General features: G+C 52.7%; 1 protein-coding gene across 1 annotated transcript; it reads left to right on the top strand.

The window, feature by feature from the left end:
• Positions 1-17: 17 nt before the first annotated feature.
• On the top strand, positions 18-27,365 carry DEF6 (DEF6 guanine nucleotide exchange factor). The gene is made up of 11 exons (XM_004717224.2): positions 18-113; positions 15,487-15,627; positions 16,527-16,712; positions 18,246-18,482; positions 18,572-18,718; positions 21,049-21,157; positions 21,275-21,573; positions 23,539-23,705; positions 23,819-24,017; positions 26,157-26,247; positions 26,443-27,365. The coding sequence occupies exons 1-11, from the start codon at positions 18-20 to the stop codon at positions 26,664-26,666; spliced, it is 1,896 nt and encodes a 631-aa protein (XP_004717281.1). The 3' UTR covers positions 26,667-27,365.

Here is a 27,365-nt window from a genome sequence, read left to right on the forward strand (position 1 = left end):
GGGCGGGCGCCTCAGCCATGGCCCTGCGCAAGGAGCTGCTCAAGTCCATCTGGTACGCCTTCACCGCGCTGGACGTGGAGAAGAGCGGCAAGGTCTCCAAGTCTCAGCTCAAGGTGAGGGGCACCCGGGGCCCGGGGGCAAGCCTCCGAACGCCCTCCGCAGCCTCTGCCACCCGGCTGCTCGGACTCGGGGCACATCCAGCCCTCCCAAGGCCCCGGCCGGCCCGAGAGGCATGGGGGACAGTGCCGGGTAACGGCCAGCATGGCCTGGGGATGCTGTTGCACCCCTATTCAGAGGTGCACATAGAGATGCCACCCTGACCCGGAGCCTGGCTGGGGACAGTGTGGAGAGGCTTGTGGGAGCCGAGGGCCAGGCCACAGGCCAGGCTCCGCTCCGGGTGATGAGCACACACGGATTCATGCTGGGGCACGCACCCTGTGCTCCTTCCTGTTACTGCTTTCTCCGCCGCGGGCCTTGGAGAGACAGTTAGCCTGCACTGTCAGTCACTTCCTCCCGGGCCCAGAGAGGCAGGAAGGGTCTGTCCCCGGCCCAAACTAGGCTGGTGGACCACCAGCCATGGGCAAGAGAGTGAGAGTGGCTGAATCCTGAATGGGCCCCTCCCAACAACCTTGCCCCTCTCTACAACCCCCTCGGTCCGTGTGTCCCCCCCCACCCCCGACAGGACAGAGCTAGAAAGAGGGGTGTGGACTCAGGCCCTCGTTGTGTTGGTACCCAACACACACACACATCCCACTCCCCTGAAAGTGACCTTAGGCCTGGGACCCCAGGAAGGGAAGGGGCAGGATTTCCATCGAGTGTATCAAATGGCCAAAGAGTTTCTCTTCCTCTTCCCTCCCCCAGTTCTGGGTTAGTTCTGCCATCCCCACCCACCTAGTTAGTGGCACAAAAGACCCTACTTCCTGGCGAGGAAGCAGGGCCCTAGGGGACTGGAACCAAGGGCCACTGGAGGAAAGGAGCAGAGGAGGCCCCAGCCTTCTGGACTCAGTCGCTCACTCCACCAAGTATTATTGCTCTGGCCCCCAGCATCCCCTCAAAGGAGCGGTGCACCCCTGGAAACCTCCATTCTCACTCAGCACCAGCGTAGCAGGTGCCTGTCCACCTGAGAGGTGAACAGGACGGTCAGAAGCAGCCCACCCGACTACTCCAACCTCCCCCGACACACTTGGCTTCCCTTGGACCCAACTGGTCCTGTCTCATAATGCATCCCTTAGCGGGACTAGTGAGCACCTGGGGTTACTGAGAGAGCTCGTACAGACAGGCTTTTCCTTCCAACCTCCTTCAAACCTTCACTACAGATCAGGTCGTCTAGGTAGGTCCCAGTATAGATGGAAATAACCCAGATCGTTCAAAGTGCAGCCATGCCAAAAATGAGGCCCTCACCCACCCTTAATTAATGACTCGCCACAATACTCCCAACCCCTCTGGCTTATTGTCTCACAAGTACCATCCATCCTCACCCCACCTGCCGCCTCCATTACCTGTGGCCCCTGCATCCATCACATATAGAGTGGTCGGCTCCCTTTTCCCTGGTGTCTGTAAGAACCCCATAGCTTGAACCTCTGTCTTGATCTTTACCTGAACTAATGCCCAGCCCCCTCACCCCCACAGCAAATAAAAGGGTTGAACATCTTCCGAGAGAATTCTCTGCGGAATCCTTGCACCTCCCAGCTCGGTCTTGAGCACACTGTTGTCGGCACTTCTGGTTCACACAGGACTAGGGGCGGATGTCTTCCCCAGAAATGTTCCCCTCTGGGACTCCGAGCTCCCTGTGGGAGTCTCAGGGGCCAGGAGAGGCGTGCAGCAGAAATAGCAGGGCCTCTGCGTAGGAGAAAATGATGGGGAGGCGGTTCTCCCCCAAAGCCATACTGGTAGATGCTGGGGTGGGCGGACTTGTGACGGTGTTCAGGGTGGGGATGCCCGAAAGATCCAAGGAGCAGTAGAGAAGGGGTGAGAAGACAGAGGAAGAAGACGATGAGCAAGAGAGGCTAGCAGGGCTGACCCTCCTCCCCAGAAAAGAGGAGAGGGGAAAAGATCTTGGGGTTAGCCTGGTCTTGTCAAAATTACCCCTGGCCTTGGGGCCCCTCAGTGGTGAGGGCCAGGAGATCAGCATCTGCTCCCCGATGTGCCGGTGGAGGGGCTGCCGCTGCTGGAGAGCCCACCCTGCGAGAGAAAGCCAGGGAGCTAGCATTGTTTTCCTAGCAAAGCGAAGGCTTGGGGGAGAGATCAGAAGAGTTCAGCTCTCTTGGAATTATTTTTTAACTCTGGTGACCTTGGCTCAGTGGGTTGAGAACATTCACCATGGACTGATGGGAATGGCACAGCTGCCCGAGACTGGACTTCATTAGGCCACAAAGAACTTCTCTGAGGTTGAGGGCTATTCCCAGAATCCCAGAAGAATTTAGGAACACCACTTTGGTTTCTGACCTGGCGGGGATCTGCCAACCCTTTGACCCCCTTCCTTCTCTCCCACTGGTCGGGGCTGAGAGCTGAAGACGTGGGCTTGGGTCCCTGGGGACCTTTGCGAGGACTGTGTGTGCAGCGTGAGGTGAGGGGCTCTTCCAAAGCAACAGCTCCAGCACTTCCCCTGAGGGCCAGGGCGAGGGCACCATGCAGGGGACATCCCTCCTTAGTTCCACCAAGTTTCCCAAGCTCCTGAACCCCTAGTTGGCATTCAGGGCAATCAATCCTGGTGCCCCAGGAAGGTCTTTTGCCCACTGATAGTCTCTTTGAGCCGCAGGCCCCTCCTCTTCCGGGGAGGGAGCTAGTCTTCCCCTTGGTTGGAGGAAGTTAAGAACAATGCCAGTCCAAGAACCTGCTGCTGGGGCTCTCCTCTGTGCCCTGACCCCACATGCTTTGTGTCTCCTAGTATTGAAGGGAGGGTGCAGGCAGCGGAGGAGTTGGATTTAACGATGTGCAGAGTACTGGTCTTGGGCCTAGACTGCTCCCCGGCTGGGTCACCTGGGGCAAGCCACTGTCCCTCTCTGGGCTTCTCATCTGCAAAACAGGGTTGGGTTGGGTGGTTGCCAAGCCATCCACCCTCCTAAAAACATCAAAATAAAAATACCCACAAATAATTGCAAGTGGTCCTTGATGCCACCTGCCTTTGTCTTTGTCTTTCCTTTAGGAGCCCTGGTGGCAGAGTGGATATGCACTGGTCTGCTAGCCACCAGGGCAACTGTTCGAAACCACCAGCTGCTCCTTGGGAGAAAGAGGAGGCTCTTTACTCCTGTAAAGAGTTACAGTTCTACCCTGTCCTCTAGGGTCACTATGAGTTGGCATCGACACGGTGGCTTTGAGTGGGTTTTCTTTTGAGTCTTTCCTTTGAGGGCCATGCCCAACCGCGCTGGCCCTTCTTGCTTCCAGAAGACATGCGGCTGATCAATCCAGAGATTCCCAACCTATTGAAATCCCCAGCACTCTTCCTCATGATAAGGTGACATTCTTTAGTACCTACTGGTTGAGAAAGTCCAGTCAGTAATTCTTTTAAAAGCATTTGTGTTTTTTCAAAAGGACCACATAGCCCCTAGCGACGTTTGAAAACTGCCGTCCACCTAGGAGAGAGGCGTTATTCCTGTTCTCTGCAGTCACGACTGGGCCTTTTTTGGGTTCTCAGACCCTCTCTCCCATCTGGCAACTCCTCATCGGTCCGTACCAGCGAGGCTCAGTAAGGGCCTGACACTAGTCCCCACCCCAGGACTTGAGTTTTAGGGAACTCCAAGCCCAGAGAACTACCTCCCCATGAATACATGAAGCCTTTGAAATGTGGACAGCTGCCAAACCAGAGACGGGCGGCCTGTCGGTGGGGAGGAGTGTGGGAATTCTCTCTGAGGGGGCCCGAGCCTGTCACTGGGTCAGATGACCTCCGTGGGGTGGTGCTTCCTAGCCGAACATCAAAATCCCCCAGGCAACCTGTGGAAAGTACAGACCCCACACCTGGAAACTCTGAGTCAGGAGGGCTAGGTGGGGCCGGTTATTTCAGTTTCATCAGCGCCCCAGGTGACTGTGCTGCCTGACCAGCAGCAAGCTGGGCTTTGGAGTCCAACCTTGGGCAAAAGCCTGGACCTCTCTGAGCCTCGATTTTCTCATCTGTGGGCTGAGGCTAATGGGAGTCCCGACCTCCTGGGCTGAGGACTGATTGAGATCAGCAGGTGAGCTTCTGTGCCTCCTCACTGGCCTCCACCCAGGCCATTTCCTTCCAGCATGACCCCTCCCCTGCTCACGCCCTCTCCTCCCCCACCCCCAACCAGCACTCCACCACAGGAAGCCTGGCTGGCTGAGGCCTGGGGAGAATGCCTGAGCCTGCTTGTCTGGGGCCAGTAATTCCTCCCTGACCCTGACAGCTCGCAGGGGGCAGAGCCTTTTCAGAGTCCATGTCCAGAGGTTCAGGTCTGGGAAACGGGCCAAGTGGGTGTTTGACGACAGTGTGGGCCAGGAGCCAATGTGAGGAGCTTCTGACATACCTGAAACACTAGCTGTGTGGCAAGTCCTATTCTGAGATGCAGGTGAGACCCTTCAGCACCCTTTTTAGAGATAGGAAAACTGAGGCCCAGTGGAGTTTATTTGCTTAAAGACAGTCGGTCCATGTCTGTCAGACATTATGGGATTTTTCAAATTCCCCTACTCCTCCCAAGAAGGTCTTTTCACCCCGTTCATCCCACAGAGAATCCAGAGTGTCAGCTCCTGTGATAGAGCAGGAAATCTACAGGGCAAGTCTCCTGCCCCTTGTGGTGCCCACATTCGGTCAGACATGGTAGACTAACCAAATAAGTGAAACGGGCAGTGTGATGGAAGATGATAGGTGGCACTGAAGAAATAAAACCGTGATTAGGGAGTGGGCATGTGTGGCGGTAGGGAGTTCTGTTGTGGAGAAGAAGGTGATCGATCTCTGGGAGAGGCCTTCCTGAGAAAGCGCCGTTGACTCAGGACCAGGGGAGCGAGTGAGCCGCGTGGTCACCTGGGTAAAGCTGTGCTGCAGACGCAGGGCACAGCACATGCACAGGCCCTGTGCAGGAGTGGGCCCGGCCTGCTCGGAGAACAGCAGGTCGGCTGGGCCCGGAAGACTGAGCAAGACAAGATCAAAGAAGGTGCCTGGCTGGCCAGGTCACATGGCCCAGAGGGCCTCTTTAAGGTCTCCAGCCTTTACTTGGAAGATAAAGGGAAGCCACTGAAGGAGCCTTTTAGGTAGATTTGAGAAGCCTGTCCAAAAGACTCAGCATGGGACAGCTGGTGGAGTGGCTGTAGGGAGCTCTGGAATCTGGCTTGGGATTCCAGGTCTTCCTGCCCTGGAGGAATGTAGAACACCAGCCATGGGAAGACAGACTGTGAAAGGGCACTGTAGCGGCACGGGCACCGGAATGGCAGTGCACGTTAGTAACAGCAACCACTGCCATCCTTGCGTCTCTTAAAATTTTGTCACAAAAGCAACGTGCTCCTGGTTAGAGGGGAAAAAAATCATACAGAAGAATAGAATTTTCAAGAGGATGACATTTATTTTCAAAGTATTTCAAAGTAACACTTGCTCCTGACTCAAAAAAATCCAAAGAGCAAGAAGAATTTAATGTTAAAGAAAATGAAATTCTCTCGGATGCTCTCCAGCCCTCTCCAGAAATGATCCCTTTTTCTGTGTACAAATATGCATACTAGGTTGAACCTCCAGAAATTGGTGACCTCCTATCATTTCATATGATTACACTTAATCTTTACAACATATTGGTTTTATAGGTATTTAATACTTGAATTTGCATATATATACATTTTCCCCCTCCCCAAATAATGGGATTTTTTTATGAACTTTTTGAAATCCCCATGTATAATTCCATGTTTGCTCATGCAATTTTTTTTTGTCAATGCAGGCAGATTTTTATTCTTGAAAAACTTCATTTGAAGCAACATGTAAAAATTGATTTATAATGAATAATCACAAATTAAAGGCTCATACAAATTTTTTAATTAAAAAAAAAAAGACACAACTTCCATTTAGCAATAGGTCATGTACCAGAGACTGTGTCAAAACAGTGAACTGTGTAATTAGCTAATGCTACTGTAACAGGAATGCCGTAGTTGGATGGATTAAACAAACATTTATACTCTCATAGTTTAGGAGACCAGAGGTCTGAAATTCAGACCACCTACTAGGGGAAGACTTACTCTAGTAAGCTCTTTTATCATCTGTGAGTCCAGATCCTTGGAGAGCTCATGTTTCTTGGCATCCATCCCCCCCCACCCCCCCAGTTTAGGAGGTTCTCAGCACAAGGACCCCCAATCCACAAGACATGCTCTACTTCCCAGCTCTTCTTTCTGGGTGGTACTGGTCACCTTTGCTCTGCTCACTCTGTCTCCTTTTATCACTTATAAGATAAAAGAGGATGCAGCCCCACCCTGGGAAACAACCCCTTACATCTGATCAAGAGTGTAACCCAAAAGAGAATCTTGTATCCCAAGCTAATCCCCTTACAACTGATTGGCTGATCACATCATCGGGGATAATGACATCATTCCGTAACTACCAAGTGGAGATTCACAGCCCAGCTAAACTAAAGTCCTTGATACATACAAGAGTTTTATCCGATCATCCTAAAACTCTTTAACCACATCCAAGTTCCATCCTGGGACAAAATTCCTGTTCATCTGCCAGTTTGAAATACTGGTTGTCTGCTTACAACGTACAGTGGTAGAAGAAGCACAGCATAGTCGTTTCCATTGCAAGTGGGGAAAACGGAAGAGAATGAAGTGATAGCGGGCGCTAAGCAAGTCAAAAGCCCAACAGAACAATGTTCATTAACCATCAAGGCTTGAACGAACCCTCTGTGCTCTGAGACCACCTAAGCCATGAGCCTTCCCTCCAACTCTACGTGCTGCCTTGCTCTCTGGCTTCAACCCAACCTTCCAAGCCCATGGGATGGCTTGGAGTGGCCCATTCTCCTAGTCCAAGTAAATGGTGACCCCACCCCTTGGCCCCAGCAGACCCCATTCTTCTATCCCTTCAGCATGGCGGCCCCCCTCCCTCAGCTTTGGGTAGTACCTCCAATCTCACACACCCGGCATTCACGATCGGAAGCCCCATGCTTCGGAACCAAGTTGCTGACAATCTGAAACGTTGCAGGCCATGGCTCCACCCTTTGAGACCCAAACCAGACTCACCCCCATCTAGTCATTGCTGATGTATAGCGACCCTGAGAGGAGGGGCAGAACTGCCCCACTGAGTTTCACAGACTGTAATTGTTTACAGAAGTAGAAAGCCCTGTCTTTCTTCCACGGAACCCGTGGTGGTTTTGAACCGCTGACCTTGCGGATCATAGCCGAACATGTAACGACCTCCTTTGAGACCCAGCAGGGCATAATTCCATCCTTTTTGGATCCCAGAGGTCATGGTCTTTTGAGACTGAGGTCGCTCTGCTTCCTGTGCTCCTTGTCTCTTAAATTTCTGCTTCTTAGATCCTTGACCTCTTGGCCTAGCCGTACCACTGTCCTGCTCAGGAAAGCTACAACCCTTTTTAGCTCTGTTGGTTAGTGCTCAGAGACACCCCACTCTGCCAGGAAGCCCCCCACCTAAAGGCAGTCAACTCTCTCCCTCTGTAGGTCGGCTCCTACACGTCTCAGGTCAGTCTCCTGGTTCTGCTCCTGCTGTTTCTCTACCATTGCTTCTTTCCATCTAAACCACCTCCAGTGTTACAGGTCTTCTCACCTCCTGCTGCCCTCACCGCCGTAACCTTTGACATCCATAATCCCACCAACAGTTTCTGCAAGGCAGTGCCGGCTTTTGCTACGAGGCGCCTTAAAACTATTCAAGTCTCCACTCATTACCCAATATAAAACTTTCCGTATTTCAGGTATCTGTTAGGGTACCACCCTACTCCTGGTACCAACTTCTATCTTAGCTATTGGACTGGCCCTGCTAGGATAGAAGTACCTCACACAGATGACTTGAACACATACGTTTGATTCTCTCACAGGTTTATCCATTTGAATTCAGGGCACCGGCTCTAGGGGAAACATGTTCTTTCTCCATCAGCTCTGGGGAAAGGTGCTCTTTATCTCCTTCCAGTATCTGGAGGCCTGACATTCGGTGGAGACCTCCCTGTGTCTTGGCTTCAATCTTCCCCCGAGTCTAGGAGCCTCTTAGCACAGGAACCCCGGGCCCCAAGGAAACACTCTGCCCACCTCCAGCTCGTCCTTCTCCGCCCTGCTGAAGTCCCCCTTTCTCTGCTTGCTTCTCTCCACTTCGATCTCTTGTAATCTGAAAGGTGATGCAGGCCACACCCAAGGAAACCCAGGGTGACCTGGATAAGGGTTTTGCAGCCCACCCGAGTCCCCTGACAGTTGATTGGTTGTTCACATGAGAGCTTGCCATGGGGGATGGTTACATTATTACACAATGCCAGATGATCTCACGACAGAAATGTCAAACCACTGAGAATCAGGACTCCGTCAAAGTGACACATAGTTGGGTGGTGGGGAGGACACAGATCAACCCATAACAAGCAGTCATTATTCCCCTCCTCCTAGAGATCTGGGAGAAGTCGAGTTCCTGGTCCCTTATCACACAAGTGCCAGGACTATTAGCTTCCCAATCATGCGGAATGGCTCATGATGTGGTGTATCTTCCCTGTGGGACTGTTCCTTATTGAAGGAGACTCAGGGGCCTCCATTTCTTCACATTAGAAACAGTGCTGGGTGGGGGGAGAAAGGGGGAATCGATCACAAGGATCAACCTAGAACCCCCTCCCAGGGGGACGAAAAATGGAAAAGTGGGTGAGGGGCAACGGAGGATGATGTAAGATATGAACATAATAATCTATAACTTATCAAGGGTTCATGAGGGAGGGGGAAGAAATGGGGAGCTGATATCAGGGGCTCAGTAGGAAGAGAAAACTTTGAAAATGATGCGGCACCAAATACAAAAGAAAGAAAAGAAAATGATGATGGCAGCAAATGTGCTTGACACGATGGATGGATGGATGGATGGTTTGTGATAAGAGATGTAAGAGCCCCCTGTGAAGTGCGGAGTGCAGACCCAAAGCCCAGGAGTAGGCCACTGGAGATCCCCTTGCAGAGGGGTCTCTGGGAGACGAGCCAGTCAGGGTGCAATGTAACAACGATGAAACATACAACTTTCCTCTAGTTCCTAAATGCTTCCTCCCCGCTCCCTCTGTCATGATACGAATTCGACCTTGCAAGTCTGGCTAGACCAGAGGATGTACACTGGTACAGATAGGAACTGGAAATACAGGGAATCCAGGGTGGATGATCCCTACAGGACCAGTGGTGTGAGTGGCGATACTGGGAGGGTAGAGGGAGAGTGGGTTGGAAAGAGGGAACCGATTACAAGGAACTATATGTGACCTCCTACCTGGGGGAGGGACAACAGAAAAGTGAGTGAAGGGAGACATCGGACAGGGCAAGATATGACAAAATAACAATTTATAAATTATCAAAGGCTCATGGGGGAGGAGGGAGCGGGGAGGGAGGGGAAAAATGAGGACCTAATGCCAGGGGCTTAAGTGGAGAGGAAATGTTTTGAGAATGATGAGGTCAATGAATGTACAAATGCACTTTACACAATTGATGTATGTATGGATTGTGATAAGAGTTGTATGAGCCCCTAATAAAATTAGAAAAAAAAAAGAGCCCCCAGTAAAAGTATTTAATTTAGTAAAAGAAAGAAAAGAAACAGGGCTACCAGGAGCATCCTTGTACACGTGAGGCTGACCCCTGAGCAGCTGGTTAGGAGAGCTGCGGCAAAGGTCGTGCCCCTCTAGAGTTTGGCAGTCTTGCCCTCCAGAAAGACTGGACCTGTTGACACCTCACCACCAGGACAGCTGAGTCTGCATTTCACCACAATCTCTTCACCACTTGATATTGCCCATCGTTTGCACCATTGTCGGTGTGCTGGATTAAAAAACTAGCGTTTTCCATGCGGGCAGGGAGCGAACCCTGGGTAGACTCCATGCGGGCGCTCCATAGACAGTGATCCAAACTTGTTGGACAGCTCCAAGCTCAACCTTGCCATGACTCAGAACAGCAAAGTGTGAGTATGTTCACAACTTTGCTCGATAACCGCACTGAAAATCTGACTTGAAAAAGCCTGCCCGGCCCCGAGGGTGAGCCACGCGTCGCCTCTCTCCTTGGACACAAAGGGTGGTGGCGCCACGTGGTCAGGCAACGTGCAGTGCTTGTGTTCATGTGTTAAAACCGTCAACACCCTTAATAAAAACCAAAAAAAACCATCAACACTGTGCTTTTTCTTGCTCCTTTGCATTAAATGTAATTTTAAAAAAATCATTTTATTGGGGGCTTGGACAACGCTTATCACATTGTGTCAAGTACATTTGTTGCCATCATCATTCTCAAAACATTTGCTTTCTACTTGAGCTCTTGGTATCAGCTCCTCATTTTTCCCCTCCCTCTCCGCCACCCCTCTCGTGAACCCTTGATAATTTATAAATTATTATTATTTGTTCATGTCTTACATAGTCCGACGTCTCCCTTTACCCACTTTTCTGTCGTCCCCCAGGGAGGGGTTTCTATGGATATCCTTGTGATTGGTTCTCCCTTCCTCCCCAACCTTCCCTTCCCCTCCTGGTATCGCTACTCTCATTGTGGTCATGAGGGATTGATCTGTCCTGGATTCCCTGTGTTTCCAGTTCCTATCTGTACCAGTGGACATCCTCTGGTCTAGTCAGATTTGTAAAGTAGAATTGGGATCATGATAGCGGGGCTGGGGTGAGGAGGAAGCATTTAAGAACTAGAAGAAAGTTGTATGTTTCATCGTTGCTACACTGCACCTTAACTGGTTTGTCTCCTCCCTGCGACCCTTCTGTAAGGGGGTTTCCAATTGCCTACAGATGGGCTTTGGGTCTCCACTCCGCACACCCCCTCCTTCACAATGATATGATTTTTTGTTCTTTGATGCCTGATACTTGGTCCCTTCTACACCTCGTGGTCACACAGGCTGGTGTGCTTCTTCCATGTGGGCTTTGTTGCTTCTGAGCTAGATGGCCACTTGTTTATCTTCAAGTCTTTAAGACTCTAGATGCTATGTCTTTTGATAGCCGGGCTCCATCAGCTTTCTTCACCACATTTGCTTATGCACACACTCTGCCTTCAGCAATTGTATTAGGAAAGTGAGCATCATGGAATGCCAGTTTAATAGAACAAAGTATTCTTGCATTGAGGGAGTACTTGAGTGGGGGCCCAATGCCCATCTGCTACCTTAATAGAAAGTTGTATGTTTCATTGTTGCTATACTGCACCTTGACTGGCTCATCTCCTCCCCGCAACCCTTCTATAAGGGGATGTCCAGTTGTCTACAGATGGGCATCTGCTACCTTAATACTAAACCTATACGCATGTACATATAGATCTATTTCCCCATCGTCATATATAAATATATTTACATATGTACATATCTGCATTTAGACTTCTATAAATGCCCTTTGCCTCCTGGTTCTTTGCTCCATTTCCTTTTACTTTCCTCTTGTCCCACTATCATGCTCAGCCTTCATTTGGGTTTCAGTAATTCCTTTTGGTTAAATTGCCCTTGATCAAGCCCTACCAGACCTCGCCATCGATTTTAGATCACTAGTTCCTTCGTCCCTGGGTTTGTTAATGCCCACTTCCTTCCCCCCCCTCCCATGCCCACCACCCCCTCCCCACCACCAGAACCTTCAGTCCCGTTGTTTCCTCCTCCAGATTGTTTGTCCCGCCTATCTTATCTAGATAGACCAGCAGAGATAATAATGTGCACAAAAAAACAAAACAAGACAGAGCAAAAAAAGTTGTCATTTTATTTGTTGTGTTTTTATATTTAATGTGCTGTGTTTGTTGTGAGATACCGTATTCGCCTTCATAACTTTGTGGAGATTGACACGATCTTCTCTTCTTGATGGACTCTTTCCCCCTCTCGTCAGTGTATGACTTTGGGCTGCTATGACAGCATTTGTGGACTGCCTTTGCGCGCAGGAACCCGGAGGACAGTGGTTATGAGCTGGGCTGCGATCCACACAGTTAGCAGTTCAAAACCACCTGCCACTCTGCGGGAGAAAGCGTGTGAAGAGTGAGTCTTAGAAACGCCCAGGGTTGACGTCAACTCGCTGACAGTGAGTTTGGTGGGGGAGGGTGTGTGCAGAGAAAGATCTAGGTTCTGGGGACAGGAAGTTGAGACCTTATCTCCAGAGTTCACAATCTAGCAGTGGGGAGAGGCGGGGGGAGCAGAATTCGAATCGGGAGGCCTTACTTCGGTCCAACCTCAGCTCTGCCACTTACTCTTAGAAGTTCTCCAAATCTCCTAGTATCATTACCTAAAAATCGGGGATGATAATATCTGCGATGTGTCAGGATCATTGCAGGGACTGAAAAGCGGGGCTTAAAAATCACTGCGTACAGTGGCTGGCACCGAGTACGAGTGCACAATACAAACAAGGTGATTCCAACTCACAGCGACCCTACAGGAAGGCGTGGAAAGGCTACCAAGGGTTTCTAAGGCTGTGAATGATATGGAAACGACTGCCACCGTTTTTCTCCTGCAGAGCGGCTGATGGGTTTGAACCACCCCCCTTTAGATCAGCATCCGATTGCTCCCCAAACATGCATTCGTAGTGACAAGTGTGACGATAGAAAGATGCCAGGGCGATTTCATTTGACTCGCTCTCCTTATCCAAAGATCCACCTCTTCCTTCCAATATCCTGGGTTTCTGGGAGGAACCCGCCTGTTACCCGCCACATTGTGCCGGCCTCTTTCCTTGGACCCTCGGGGAACCCTCTCCAGCAGTCTCTCTTGAGGGGCAAGGCTGCACAGTCTGCGCCCTCCTGGAGCAGTGGCACCTGGGTGCTAGTCTGCTGCAGCCTCTGCCCTGCATCTTCGATGGCCACAATGATAGACGTGGGGCTTCTGCCCCCACCCTGGGGCAGAGGCCCTGGGAGCTGTAAACGTAGACTGGGCAGCTGCTGAAGGAAAGGCTGGAGATCCCAGTCCATGCAGAGGTGCTTGGAAAGCCAGGCCCGATGATCTGCTTGGAAACCCTGCGGAGCACAGGCAGTTCAACGTTAACACACGTGCAGTCTGTCATGGGTCCGCATCAACTCAGCCGGCGGCAGCTGTGCTTCTTGAGGTGGCAGGCTGCCTTCTTTGTGGGAACCAGACCGTGGTGAATCTGAGTCACGCTGGGCCTAGGACAAGGGACTGCACCCCTTGAGCCTCAGGGGCCTGGTCTGTAGAACGAGAATGTCGGTGGCTAAAGCAGGGGTTCAGAGTGTGGCTCCGGGGGTTTGAGTCCCAGCTGTGTCAGCTCTGTGATTTTGGGTGGGTCACTAAACATCTGAGGGTCCCAAAGGTTTTTTGTCCCCATCCGTAGCCTGGGGATCGTAACAACGGTTCCGGGAAAGAAATCCAAAATGCTTGGCATCGTGCTGGGCACAATTGCTAATGTTGGGTGCCCTCCAGTCCGATTCTGACTCAGTCACCCTCTATGTTGGAGGGCAGCAGAACACACTGCCTGGTCCTATGCCGACCTCAACACCTCTGCTTTGCTTGAGCCCAATGTGGCAGCTACCATGTCGGTCTACCTTGCTGGGCGGGGAGGGGCTCCCCGTCCTTCTCCAGCGACGGCTTTCTCCTGATAAGATGCCCCAAGTCTCACCGTCCTTGCTTCTAAAGAGCATGCGTCTGTACGTCTTCCAAGACGGCTCTGGTTGTTCTTCTGGACATTCATGGCATGCTCCAGATTCTTCCCCGGCCTCCTCCTTCAACGGCCTCGCTTCCCCTCCGAACGTCCGTCCATCCGTCCGCCTTGTACAGCTCTCACAGACTCGACGAGGCTACTACGAAGGACCAGGACTTGAGGCAGGCGCACCTGGCTGTCACTCTGACAGCTTCGCTCTTTAGCACTTGAAAGAGGTCTGCTTTGTTTTGTCATCATTTTATTGGGGGCTCTTACAGCTCTCATAACATTCCGTACATCAAGCACATCTGTACATAGGTTGCCATCATCATTTTCTCAACATTTACTTTCTATTTGAGCCCTTGGGACTGTAACTATTTTTTTTAATCATTGACTTGGAGGCGTGTACAACTCTTAACACAATCCAGACATCCATCCATTGTGTCAAGCACATGTGTACACTTGTTGCCATCATGATTCTCTAAACATTTGCTTTCTACTTGAGCCCTTGGTCTCAGCTCCTCATCTTTCCCCTCTCTCTCCGTCCCACCCTCCCTCACAACCCTTGATAGTTTATAAATTATTATTTTGTCATGTCTTACACTGTTGGACGCCTCCCTTCACCTACTTTCTGTTTTCCGTCCCCCAGGGAGGGGCTTATATGTAGATCTTGGTCATCGGTCCCCCCCTTTCCACCCTACCTTCCCTCCACCCTCCGGTATTGCCACTCACACCACTGGTCCTAAGGGATCATCTGTCCTTGATTCCCTGTGTTTCCAGTTCCTATCTGTACCAGTGTACATCCTAAAGACCAGTGCATTGCATCTGAGTCTCACTGCTGCTTCCGAGGACAGTGATTGTGGATCTGAGTAAAACCCGAGCCTTGACGGCCTCGATATTTCCTTCCTTGATTGTACTGCTGTTTATTGTCCTTATTGCCAGGATTTGGGTTTTCTTTACGATGTAAACCCAGACTGAAGACTGTCGTCTTCGGTTTCCATCGCTGTTTGGGGAGCTCCTGGCTTCCAGTCAGCAAGGTTGTGCCAGCGGTGTAACACCGGTGGCTAGTGAGCCTTCCTGTCATGCAGCGTCTGCGAGGACTTGCTCAGTCTGCAGATTGACTGAGTATGCTGAGAGGAAGACACGCGCCTTTCCTGATCTGAAACCTCAGCCCCCCTTGTGCCGTGTGAGCGACCGTCTGCTGGTCTATGCGTAGTTCCCCGTGAGCACAATGAGGTGGTGTGGAATTTCCAGTCTTCACAGTGGTGTCCAGCTGGTTCTGAGCACAGTCACATGCCTTTGCAGGGTCACGGAACACACACGTGGACACCTTCCTGGTATGGTCTACTTTCAGCCAAGCACTGACAGCGGCAGTGATAGCCCTCGTCCCACGTCCTCTTCAGAAGCAGCCTACGTTTCTGGCAGGTCCTTGTGGACTGCTGCACCTGCTTTTGAATTGCCTTCAGCAGAATGTCACTTGCAGGTGACTTTAAGGAGATCGTTAAATCATTGTCACATTCTGTTGGCTCACCTTACATGTGCCTCTTACAGTCGGTTGGCCAGGTAGCTGTCTTCCAAAATTTGAGAGGAGCAAGAACCTCCCACGCTACATCGCTGTGTTGAAACATTTCACGTTCCCACCCATTTCTGGAGTCTTGTTTTACACCAATGGCTTAGTCAAGGTAGCCTAGGTGCTGTTGACGATTGTGTGTGGAGGACTAAGCTGGGACAGGGGTGAGCAGGGAGGTGAGTCCTTTGGCTCAGTTTTGGTTGGAAGGCAGGACAACAAGCTGTCACTTTGCCTCAGGTGCTGTCCCACAACCTGTACACGGTCCTGCACATCCCCCATGACCCGGTGGCTCTGGAGGAACACTTCCGAGACGATGATGACGGTCCTGTGTCCAGCCAGGGCTACATGCCCTACCTCAACAAGTACATCCTGGACAAGGTGAGGCCCCCGCTGTGAGGGGTGGCCGTGGGGTCTTCTAAAAGCTCTCTCTTCCCTAGTTTAGCCAGCACCCCCTGTACATTGCCATTCAATCTCTCCCTGCTAATCAATTCTCCCTTTACCTGCTCAGAGGAGCCCAGAGGGCATAGTGGTTAGACGTTGGGCTTCTACCCTTGGGGCAGTGATTCGAAACCACCAGTCATTCGTTCTGCAGGAGAAAGATGAGACTTTCTACTCGTGTAAAGAGTGTCCGTCTCAGAAACCCATGGGGGCAGTTCTACCCCTGCCCTGCAAGGGCACCATGAGTCAGAATTGACTTGATGCTCTTTCCTACTCCCCTATCTCCACCCTTTACATCCTCCTCACCTGCCCCTCCTGGCCCCCCTCAACTCTCTCGTAAGCCCCCACATCTCTATCCTCATTTCTACCCTTCCCATAACCTTCCACCTCTCCCATACCTAGGCCCACTTCCAGCTTCTAGCTGTAACCTTGGCCAAGGATTCTCCAGCTCCCCACAGTCCCCTGCCCCATATTGACCTGGCTCTGCCCCACTGTCACAGATTTCCCAGGCTCCCCTTGGCTGTCCACTTCCACCTGGACTCCCCCTCCTTGTCTCCCTAGGCTAAGCAACTCAAGTTTCTCTGTTGGCAAGGAACTTGTGTGTGTTTGTGTTTGGGTGGTGGGGGTGGGGGGGATTGGGAAAGGGGTCCTTAGACCCAACTAGCTACCTATTAATCAGTTCAGGAATTCTTGAATTTAGAATCCTGACTTGCAGTGTGGGGGGGGCACAGTAGAAGCACAGATGGATCTAAGAAACCCAGTAGCAGCCTCATTTGGTGGTAGAACAGGGATGAGGTGGCCATATTGGCTGTCAGGCTGACGTGCAGGCCTGGTGGCAGGTGGAGGAGGGAGCTTTCATTAAGGAGCACTTTGATGAGCTCTGTTGGACTCTGACGGCCAAGAAGAACTACCGGGTGGACAGCAACGGGAACAGCCTACTCTCCAATCAGGATGCCTTCCGCCTCTGGTGCCTCTTCAACTTCTTATCGGAAGACAAGTACCCCCTGATCATGGTTCCTGACGAGGTGAGGGGAACAGCAGCCCCAGAGAACGGGACCCAGGGCCCCGGCCTCAGCAAAACCACGAAGCCCCCTTCTGTGCCTTCCCACATCTCCTGCCTCTACTGTCTCCCCTTCCTGGAAGCTACCCATGCCTACTGCTGCCCAGGGCAAAGCAAAGGTGCCTTCCGCCAGGAGAGCCCGCATACCTCCATCATGACTTGCAAATTATACTTGATGCATGCTAGCTGACTGGGGCATTAGTGAGCATGATACAGTGAAAACATTTGGGATCAAACAGTGGGCTGGGGTTGGGGGTAGTGGAGTGGCCCAGGAAGGAAGCTACGTGAGGGGAAAGGAGACTATCCGGTGACTCCAGGTGGGCAGTGCTGTTCTAGACCTTGTCCTTCCCCTCTTCTACAAGACAGAGGGAGCCAGCAGACTCAGCTCTGGGCCCCAGGAGGAAGGAGCTCCTTTCAGCTAGAGCAGCAGAGACATGCCCTGGGATCTGACCCCAACACAAGAGAGGATGGGGCCAGATTCGCCTCCCAGGCCTCCTCTGTTCCCGTCTTCGCGCCACTGCCCGTTCTGCCTTCTCCCTGAACACCCGGCTCTCTGTGTAGAACTGGGGTCTTCAGAGTAGGGAACAGTGTGTACAAGATGGAATGGTTGCAGGCAAGCTGGGGGAGCTGCCCTATCGAGCTGCTTCGGATTGGTGTCCCTGTGTCTGTTGGTGGGCAGAGTGAGGGGAGGCGCCGACACCTAGTAGAACCCAGAGTGGAAGCCCTGTAGAGTTTCCAGAAGCGGCCGGGTGGGAAAGGGGCATGTGGCTGCCCTGGCCAAGCCTCTGGCAGTCAGGACAAGGCGGCCTCCCAGAGGCCCGGGGCCGCTGACTTGCAGTGATCAACACGCAATGTGAACTAACTGCAGCAGGATGTACCCCAACCACGACTTCCTGTTCCTGTGTAACGGGTTTCCTGTCTCTGCCCTGCTTGCCACCACCTTTCGTCCCTCGCCCCCCAACAAGGGGAGGGTCTTTAGGGCTGGGGACTGGGACTTGGAATAAGGACCCAGCCGAATGGCATCAGGGGGAGCTGATGCCAAGTTCTGATGGCCACCAACTGACTGTGATACTTAGAGCGAGTCACTGCCCCCTGGGACCTCGGTTTTGCCACTTACAAAGTGAGGACCTTAGACCAGCGAGCCCTTCCACCCCTCTGGCATTTTTGATGATTCGCTGTCTCTGCCTTTGCCCCCCTGCCCTGAGCTCCCCCCTTCACTCTGCCCTTCACTTAAGGCTCGAACGAGTAGACTGGAGGTTGAGGGTGAGGAAGAAGAGCTGAATTGGGGTTGGAGCACCAGAAGGCCCTCCTGCATGTCTATTCTGGTCTCCACCAGCAGTTTATGATCCTCGGAACCCCCCCCCGCCACACACACACACCCCTTTCCTGCCCTGACCCCCTTGGTCCAAGCCCTGGGAGGCTGTTGGGAGCGCCCCCTGGTGTTGGTGCCAACCACCAGGCCCGCTGCAGCCACCAGGTGGGCCTTCTCCCCCTCCAGGTGGAATACCTGCTGAAGAAGGTGCTCAGCAGCATGAGCTTGGAGCTGGGCTTGGGCGAGCTGGAGGAGCTGCTGGCGCAGGAGGCCCAGGAGGCCCAGAGCACCGGGGGGCTCAGCGTCTGGCAGTTCTTGGAGCTCTTCAACTCGGGCCGCTGCCTCCGGGGCGTGGGGCGGGACACCCTCAGCATGGCCATCCATGAGGTCTACCAGGAGCTCATCCAGGATGTCCTGAAGCAGGTCAGGCCCCACGGGCAGGGAGGGGAGGCAGGGAGAGGGTTGGGTTCGTGGGTAAGCGGGAAGCCCCTGACTTGGTTCTGGCCTGCCAGGGGTACCTGTGGAAGCGAGGGCACCTGAGGAGGAACTGGGCCGAACGCTGGTTCCAGCTGCAGCCCAGCTGCCTCTGCTACTTTGGGAGTGAAGAGTGCAAGGAGCAGCGAGGCACTATCCCGCTGGACCCGCACTGCTGTGTGGAGGTGAGCTGGGCGGGTAGCAGGCGGGCGGGCGGCGACCCAGAGGGGGTCTAGAAGGGTGTGAAGACAAGGCGACCAGGGGGGGGGGCGGATAGTGGGGGGGGACCACTAATGAAGAAAAGCCACCACGACACGGTGTCAACCACAAACACACAGGCACCTGGGCACCCCAAGGGCATTCTCACCCACGTCAGGACTCTTTGAAAAACAAAAACCACAAATCACATAAGAAAGCAGCGGTGCACAGTGCGGATTTTGCTAAAGATTTCAGAGAAGATGGCTCAGCCAGCACATACCCAAACGCTCTAGAAATTCTATCCCCTTGAACAACGCCACACCTCCCTGTTCCTTCGCCACGCCACCTCCCCCCACTTCCCATCCCTTTCCCTCCCTTGGGTCTGTCCATGTGTCGCCGAAGGAAGCAGACTGTGGGAAGAACACAGATAGATGTAGGCAGACAGCCCAGCTCCACCGCCAACTATGACCCGGGCAAGGGGCTGGACTCGAGAGCCTCACTTTCTTTCTCTGCCAAGTGAAGCTAACAGTGCCAGCCTGGTAAAATTACTGGGCAGAGTAAATGAAATCATGACTTAAAAAAAATACTAGTATGGATTCAAGAACCTATGCTCAATAACAATTTTTTAAAAAGCTAAACTCAAGGAAGGGAGTGGGAGGGGGGAAAAAAGGAAAATGAGCTGATTCCGGGAACCCAAGAGGCAAGCGAATTTTGGGAATGATGAGGGCAACAAATGTATAGATGTGCTTTACACAATTGATCTATGTATTGTGATGAATTGTATGAGCCCCAATAAATTGATTTTCTAAAAATTAAAAAAAAAAAGCTAAACTCCTGCCGTCAAGTCAATTCTGATGCTCCCTTAGAGGAGAGTAGACTTGCTCTGGTGAGTGTCTGAGATGGAATTGGCTTATGAGAGTAGAAGGCCGGAGTGGCTAGTGGTTTCAAACTGCTGGCGTTAGCAGCCCAATCCGAAAGCCCTACGTCACCAGGGCTCCCTCCGAGCTCAATAGGTGGTAGCTGTTATTCTCCACGAGGGGCCCTGGCAGTGCAGATGGTGAAGGATTCAGCTAACCGAGAGCTTTGAGCCCACTCAGGGGCTCTGCAAGAGAAACACCTGGCTGGCCACCTGCCTCTACTGATCACAGCCCAGACCACCCTCTCTGTCCCTTGGGCACTCATGAATTCAAATGGACTTCGCGGCACCCGGAAGGCAACATTAGTCGCACTAGCATGTAAGCTTAGTGAAGGCAGAGAGTCCATCTCTTAGATAGGCCTCGGTGCCCCAAACGAACAGCTCAGATCTGTACATGCTCCCAACATGAGGAGGCTTCAGAAAGTGCATGGGAAAATCCCACTGTCTTTCAAGGTCATGAACTTGAGATGAGCAGGGAATTTCTCAACCATCAGGGCTATGTGGAAATTCATGTTGTTAAGCAGGGAGGACCCCGTCTTGGAGTCTTTAGATATGATCGGTGTTAAACCCTAATCAGGGGTGGATTGCCCAAAAAACCAGGGAAGCAGGGCTTACTTGTGTTTACTTACCAATCCAGGTGAACAGCTTCATGTGCAGATGGTTGCTCACCAGTTGCTGCTGAGGAGTCGGCAGTGAGCAATTCCCCACGAGTTTGAAAATCAAGGGGGGTTGTTCACGACAAGTTAGTGAGGACTGGGGACTCTACTGTCGGGGATTGCACATTGAAACGGGGCCTTGATTCTGTAGGAACGTGCTGTGGGTTTGGGGGAGGGACAGACACCAGCCAAGGCTACAAGAATCTTCGATGTGATGGGGAAAAGGTGAACTTGTTCAGGACAGACTGGTCCAAGGAAGCGCAAGGTAGCCGGTGTTGACCTTGCTTATGGGGACACTGACACTGATTGCCACCGCTCACTGAGGTCCCTTCCATTCTGACTCAGAGCGACCCTATAGGACAGGGCAGAGCGGCCCTGCAGCGTTTTCTCGTCTGCAGGTCAGACTGCTACACCTTTCTCTTGTCGCTGATGGGTTCCAAGCGCCAACGTTTTGATTAGCAGCCGAATGCTTAACCATGGCCTCCCTGGGGCAGCTGGGCTCGGTAGGGTGGCCGAGTGGGAAATGACAGTTTCAGTAGGCTCTGTAGAGAGATGCCAAAAAACCAACAAACGGAAAACAGCCCCAAGGACATGAATAGGCGCCCCTGCGCCCCTCCCCGCAACTATCCGAGAAAGGCCACCCAGGCTGAGTGGGAGAGGTCCACCAGAAAGGAGGGGCGCTGGAGGTGGAGTCCCCAGAGCTGAGTTGTGACCCCAGTGAGGCCAGCCCAGCTGCCCCCTGCAGGTGTTGCCGGACCGCGACGGGAAGCGCTGCATGTTCTGTGTGAAGACCGCCTCCCGCACCTATGAGATGAGCGCCTCCGACACTCGCCAGCGCCAGGAGTGGACCGCTGGTGAGTGTCCTCGAGTCGCCGGCTCTCCCTCGCCTGGGAAGAGCCCTGTGGGAAGCTGGGCCCGAGCAACGCCTCAGGCCCCTTCCCCCGCGATGACCTCTTGCCATCGCGCTGCAGCCATCCAGACGGCGATCCGGCTGCAGGCCGAGGGGAAGACGTCGCTGCACAAGGACCTGAAGCAGAAGCGGCGCGAGCAGCGCGAGCAGCGGGAGAAGCGCCGGGCGGCCAAGGAGGAGGAGCTGCTGCGGCTGCAGCAGCTGCAGGAGGAGAAGGAGCGGAAGCTGCAGGAGCTGGAGCTGCTGCAGGAGGCCCAGCGGCAGGCCGAGCGCCTGCTGCAGGAGGAGGAGGACCGGCGCCGCAGCCAGCACCAGGAGCTGCAGCAGGCGCTCGAGTGCCAACTGCGCGAAGCCGAGCAGGTGGGGCCCACAACCTGGCCGGGCGGAGCCCCGACCTGGTGGGGGCGTGGCCGGGGCGGAGGACCACTGAGCGCAGGGCCTGGCACCGGGGGTGGAGCCCGAGTGTGGAGGCGGGACCTGTGGATTTGAAAGTGGATGGGCGGGTGCCTATTGAGGAGCCACTAGGGAGTGGGGAACCCGGCTGAGAGATGCCGGAGATGAGGGATGCTGGGGCGTGAAAACTGTAGATTTGGGGCGGAGGGGCGGTGCTCGGCGCCTGGCGAAGAGCTGGGCCTGCTGAGACCTCCAGGAGCCCTGGTGGCCCTGCCCTGTGGGCTAGGCGTTGGACTACTAACAAGAAGATGGGAGATTCTCCTCTGGGAGAAAGCTGCGGCTGTGGGCCTCCTAAAGACTTCCAGCCTCGGAATGAGTCCACATCGACTAGACTTGAGTGCAGTTTACAGTTAAACCAATTTGGGGGTTTGGGGAATGCAGGATCTGGAGGCGGCCTATGAGAGCTGAGGAAATTAGGTTTAAGAGATCTGGAGTCGGAGATGCATGAATTCAACCCCAACTCTGCCTTTTAGGAGCCCTGCTGGTGGTTTGGTGGTTACCTTTGGGCTGCTAACCACAAGGTCAGCAGTTCAAACCCACCAGCTGCTCCGTGGGAGAAAGATGAGGCTTTCTCTTTACCCCCCTTAAAGAGTTACAGTCTCGGAAACCCACAGGGGCAGTTCTACCCTGTCCTATAGGGTCGCTGTGAGTCGGAATCGACTGGATGGCAGTGGGTTTGGTTGTGGGGCTTGGGTGGTCTCAGGAGGTTACTTTAGCTGCTCTGTGCCTCAGTTCCGTGTCCGCAAAATGTTGGTGCTAAGAGTACCATAAGAAGTCCTGGTGGCATCGTGGCTGCTAACCGCAAGATCAGTTGTTTGAACCCACCCGTCTCAGAAGAGAGGATGAGGGGCTCCTGGAAAGATTTACAGGCTCAGAAACAGGAGCAATTCTATTGGGTTAGAAGGTACTCCGTGCAGTGAGCTGTTTTTTGTTTTTGTTTTTAAGAGAGCTTTGCTGATAGAAGTATATTTAAAAACCCATTGCCACTGACTCTGGGTGACCCAGCAGGACAGAGCAGAATGCTCCGTAAGGCATCCGAGGCGGTAAATCTTCATGAAAGCACACTGCCACCGCTTTCTCCTGCAGAGACTGGTGGGTTCCAGCCACCGGCCTTTCCTGATCAGCCTGATGCTGAACCCACCATGACACAGGGTCCCTCCTTTGAGGTATAACGACAACCGACCCAAGCCCAGGGCCATCTAGTTGATTTCTACTTATAGTGTCCTATAGAGAGGTTTTTATGGGAGAAGATAGCCTCACCTTGCTCCCAAAGAGCAGCTATTAGGTTTGAACCTCTGACCTTAAAATTAGCAATCCAACACTTATCCCACCCCACCCCAGGGCTCCTTCCCATAGAAGAATACCAAAAACCAAACTCACTGCCATCAAATCAGTGTCGCCTCACAGCGACCCTACAGGACAGGGTAGAGCTCCCCTGTGGGTGTCTATACCTTACAGGAGTAGACAGCCTTGTCTTTCTCCGGGGGAGTGGAGCGGCTTGTGGTTTCACACTGCTGACCTTGTGCTTAGCAGACCCAGTCTGAGGCATAACCCCTAGGACATATCTGTAAAATGTTCAATACTTTTCAGTTGCTATAATCATAACAGGGTCATTGCAATCATTATTATTAAGGCAAATTCTAGGAAGGGGTGGCCTGAGCCCCTTTCTCCCAGGTGACATCTGTACAGTGACCATTATTAATTAATCTGACCCAGCCAGGCTGTCAGGAAAAGTCAGATCAGGAGATCCCACCATCACCCCCTGCCTAGCTGTGCCTGCCGCCCTGGCTTGGCGCTCCCAGAAGGCTTCAGGCCCCCGCCCGCTCCGTGTGTGCCCCTGTGACCTGGCTCTGCGTCCTGCGTCCTGCGTAGGCCCGTGCCTCCATGCAGGCTGAGATGGAGCTGAAGGAGGAGGAGGCTGCCCGGCAGCGGCAGCGCATCGAGGAGCTGGAGGAGATGCAGCAGCGGCTGCAGGAGGCACTGCATCTGGAGGTGAAAGCTCGGCGGGACGAGGAGTCTGTGCGCCTAGCCCAGACCAGGTAGGCCCGAGGGACCCCTCCTGGCTCCTCCATCCCCTGTCTGCCCTCCTGCTGGCCGAGCACCTGCGAGGTGTCTCCGTGCTGCAGAGGACCAAGTGCACTCCGCCCTGCAGACTGCTGGAGGAGGAGGAGGAGAAGCTGAAGCAGTTGATGCAGCTGAAGGAGGACCAGGAGCGCTACATCGAGCAGGCGCAGCAGGAGAAAGAAGAACTGCAGCAGGAGATGGCGCAGCAGAGTCGCTCCCTGCAGCAAGCCCAGCTGCAGCTGGAGGAGGTGCGGCAGAACCGGCAGAGGGCTGACGAGGACGTGGAGGTGAGGCCTGGCAGCGGGAAAGGAGAGGCTGGTGGGGGGAAGGCTTGAATCTGAACCCGAGCAGGCTGTCTTCCCTCAAGCCTTGGCAGCCACCAACCTACTTACTGTGTGGCTCTGGCAAATTGCCTGACCTCTCTGAATCTCTCAGTGGCTGCGGGGTCCGCTGCTGAGAGGCAGCGGCTGCTTGCGCCCACGGAGGGTGTTCCCATACATTGGATTTGGGGGGCATAAGCAAACGTTAGAAGATCTCGAACATTGTTGTGAGGAGCAAATGAGATCACACTTGATTTGTATGTGGTTAGTGCTGAAGACACATTGGCTGTTATTTTTGCTATTATTATTTGCCTGGGCAAAATTTTTCCTCCAACCCTGCCACACCTTAGTTTTGTTGTCCCTGTGCAGCCATCCTTGGTATAGAGGGGGATTGGCTCCAGGACCCCTAAAGGTGACCAAAATCAGTTGATGCGCAAGTCCCTTATACAATAGCATAGTATTTGCATATAGCCTGTGTACCTCCTCCCTTATACTTTAAATCAGTTTGGGATTACTTAGCACACCTAATAACACTATGCAAATATTATGCAAATAGAACTTCCTCTTGGTCTTGGAGGGATTGATTTGACTGACTTCCCTCCTGATGTTTTCAACACGCCCCTGGTTGAATCCAGGGATGCAGGGCCCAAGGATACTGAGAGCTAGCTGGGCCACTCCGGAGCCTGAATCTCCAAGAAGAGGGGTCACTTAAGAAAAAAATTATTTAAATTTTTGACCTTGTGTTTTTACTGAGATTGGTTTTTGTTTTTAATTTTGCTCTCTTGGATTACTTGATCATTGTAAACCTTTCCAACAGCACAGGAAAAATGTAATACTGAAAGGGAAAGTGCCCCTCTAGCACCACCACCCACTGCTAGTGGCTTGTGTCTTAGGGAGTGCTGCTCTAACAGAAACCCTGTAACTGGACGGCTTGAACCAAAGTGATGCATTCTCTCTCTTTCAGAAGGTGGAAGTCTAAAGTGGGGGCATCAGCTCTAGGGAAAGATTTTCTCTACTGGCTCTGGGGAAAGTCCTTGTCTCCTCTCAACATCTGAGGGTCTGGCATTCCTTGGAGAGCTCCATGTGTCTTGGCATCTTTCTTCCCCTGGGTATAGGAGGGCCTCAGCATGGGAGCCCTGAATCCAGAGGACTTCCAGCTCTGCTTTCTTAGTGGTAGTCAGCGCCCTCCGTTTCTACTCTTTTTTTTTAAATCCCTTGCAAGATTAAAGGTGATGCAGGGCACACCGGAGGAAAGCTGGGGCTGTGACCGGAGTGAGGGTGTTGCATCTCACTCTAGCGCCCTTACAACTGAGGGCTGGTGACATCACATCACGTGACATTGTGAGGGGTCATCACGTTACACAACGGCCAAGCGAGGTCATTGCATTAACTGTCAAGTCACTAAGAATCATGGCTCAATCAGGCTGACACGTTGTAGGGGACACAATTCAATTCATGACGCTGAACATTGGAGCAGCAGTTCTCGCATTAGGTCCCAGAAAAGCTGTGGGGTACAGTGGTTGAGAGCTCAATGTGTGTCCCTAGGCAGGTTGTTTAGCCTCTTGTGAGATTTCTATTTGTTGTTGACTTCTACTATGGAAGTTAAGTAAGGGAATAAGTATGCTTAGCATATTTTAGCAGTTGACCCTGGGAGCCCTGGTGGTGTCATGGGTTATTTGTTGCGATGCTAATCCCAAGGTCAGAAGTTCAAAACTACCATCTGCCCGTTGGGGGAAAGGTGATATTTTCTATTCCTGTAAAGCATTAACAGTCTTGGAAACCCACAGCGACAGTTCTGCTCCAGTCTACAGAATGGAGACAGAATTGACTCGATGGCAGTGAATTGAGGGCTCCTTGAAGGGAGGGGTGGTAATGAGCCCCCAAACATAGGGTTGCTGTGAGTCAGAATCAACTCAGTGGCAGTGAACTTGGTTTGAAAATTGGATGCACACTCTGTTCAGAACTCTTTATGAACTTGCAGTTTCTCTGGGGAGAAAATCAGTAGCCTTTGTGCCACGTTCTCTGGGGCCTGTGAGCCTAAAGGGGGCAAGACCCCTGCCGTGGATTGTGGTCCTGACCCCTGCCCCACTGGTCCTGCCCTCACAGGCTGCCCAGCGGAAGCTGCGCCAGGCCAGCACCAATGTGAAACACTGGAACATCCAGATGAACCGCCTCATGCATCCCATTGAGCCTGGAGGTGAGCAAGAAGACAGCCTGGAGCGGTCCCTGAAGGGAGGGGAGCAGGGGGTTCCTCCAGACTTCCCAGGGCCAACAGAGGTGGAACTGAAGGTCAAGAGGTTCCCTGCTCCCCCAGGCTTAAGGCAAGGCCCCTCAACTTCTCCCCTCTCCCTGCACCTGGCTCTTACTCACCCCTGCCTTCTCTCTCTGCCAGACAAGCGCCCCACCACCAGCAGCTCCTTCACCGGCTTCCAGGCCCCTCTGCTCACCCGCCGTGACTCCTCCTTGAAGCGCCTGACCCGCTGGGGGTCCCAGGGCAGTAGGACCCCTTTGGCCAACAGCAGTGAGCCGCAGAAGTCCCTCAATGGCGAAAAGGACACTCCTGCCCCAGCTTCCACTCCTCAAGAAGATAAACTGGACCCAGCACCAGAAAATTAGCCTCTGCTAGTCCTTTGTGCCCCACTCAATCTCCAGCCCACTGAGACCCAGCCACAGCTGGCTTATGGGTGACACTCATCCCTGTTGGTGCCAGGGGTCCAGGCCCGGTTGGCACCTGCTTCATCTTTCACACTAGCGCCACGCCCCAGACGACTGAGGCTGCTCTCATGCTTGAGAGCCGGGTCCTGTGCCTTAGTCCCAAACGACCTGGTCTGGGAAAGAGAGTGAAAAAAAAAAAAAGTACTGGAAGAGTTATCAGCCCCCAGGATGCCACCAAGTTATGGAGGCAGAGGTCTAAATTTTAAAACAAACCAAACAAATTTTTTAATTGCTCTTGAAATGAATAAGTGGCTCAGGTCTGCAGTCCACCTTTTACTGCTGCTCCCTCTCTCCTTCAAATCCAAGTCTAGATCCAAGTGGAACAAGCTGGCATTCTTCTAGCAAGTAATGTTCAACAACGAAACCATGAACTGCTGGCGTGGGGAGCCCATCTGTTCATCAGGAGATATACTCCCAGTGTATTTTTAAATATTTGTGTTCAATATTTATAAAAAAAACCCCACCAAACTAATATTCACGTTGCTTTGATCAACTGGGTATTATTAATATTTTTAATGGCCACGCAAGTCAAAAGAACATTTTTCACCCAGAGTTTTATAATTACATGGAACTTTCGACATTTTTACCATATATATATAT

Source organism: Echinops telfairi, unplaced genomic scaffold (assembly GCF_000313985.2).
Source record: "Echinops telfairi isolate 266 unplaced genomic scaffold, ASM31398v2 ScPeMD7_655;HRSCAF=1070, whole genome shotgun sequence".
NCBI lineage: Eukaryota > Metazoa > Chordata > Mammalia > Afrosoricida > Tenrecidae > Echinops > Echinops telfairi.

Bases quoted from the DNA above. Each gene is read 5' to 3' on its own strand.
- DEF6 (XM_004717224.2), top strand. From the start codon at position 18: ATGGCCCTGCGCAAGGAGCTGCTCAAGTCCATCTGGTACGCCTTCACC. The intron at 21,574-23,538 runs GTGGGGCCCACA...CGTCCTGCGTAG, and splicing joins AACTGCGCGAAGCCGAGCAG to GCCCGTGCCTCCATGCAGGC. The intron at 26,248-26,442 runs GTGAGCAAGAAG...TCTCTCTGCCAG, and splicing joins GCATCCCATTGAGCCTGGAG to ACAAGCGCCCCACCACCAGC.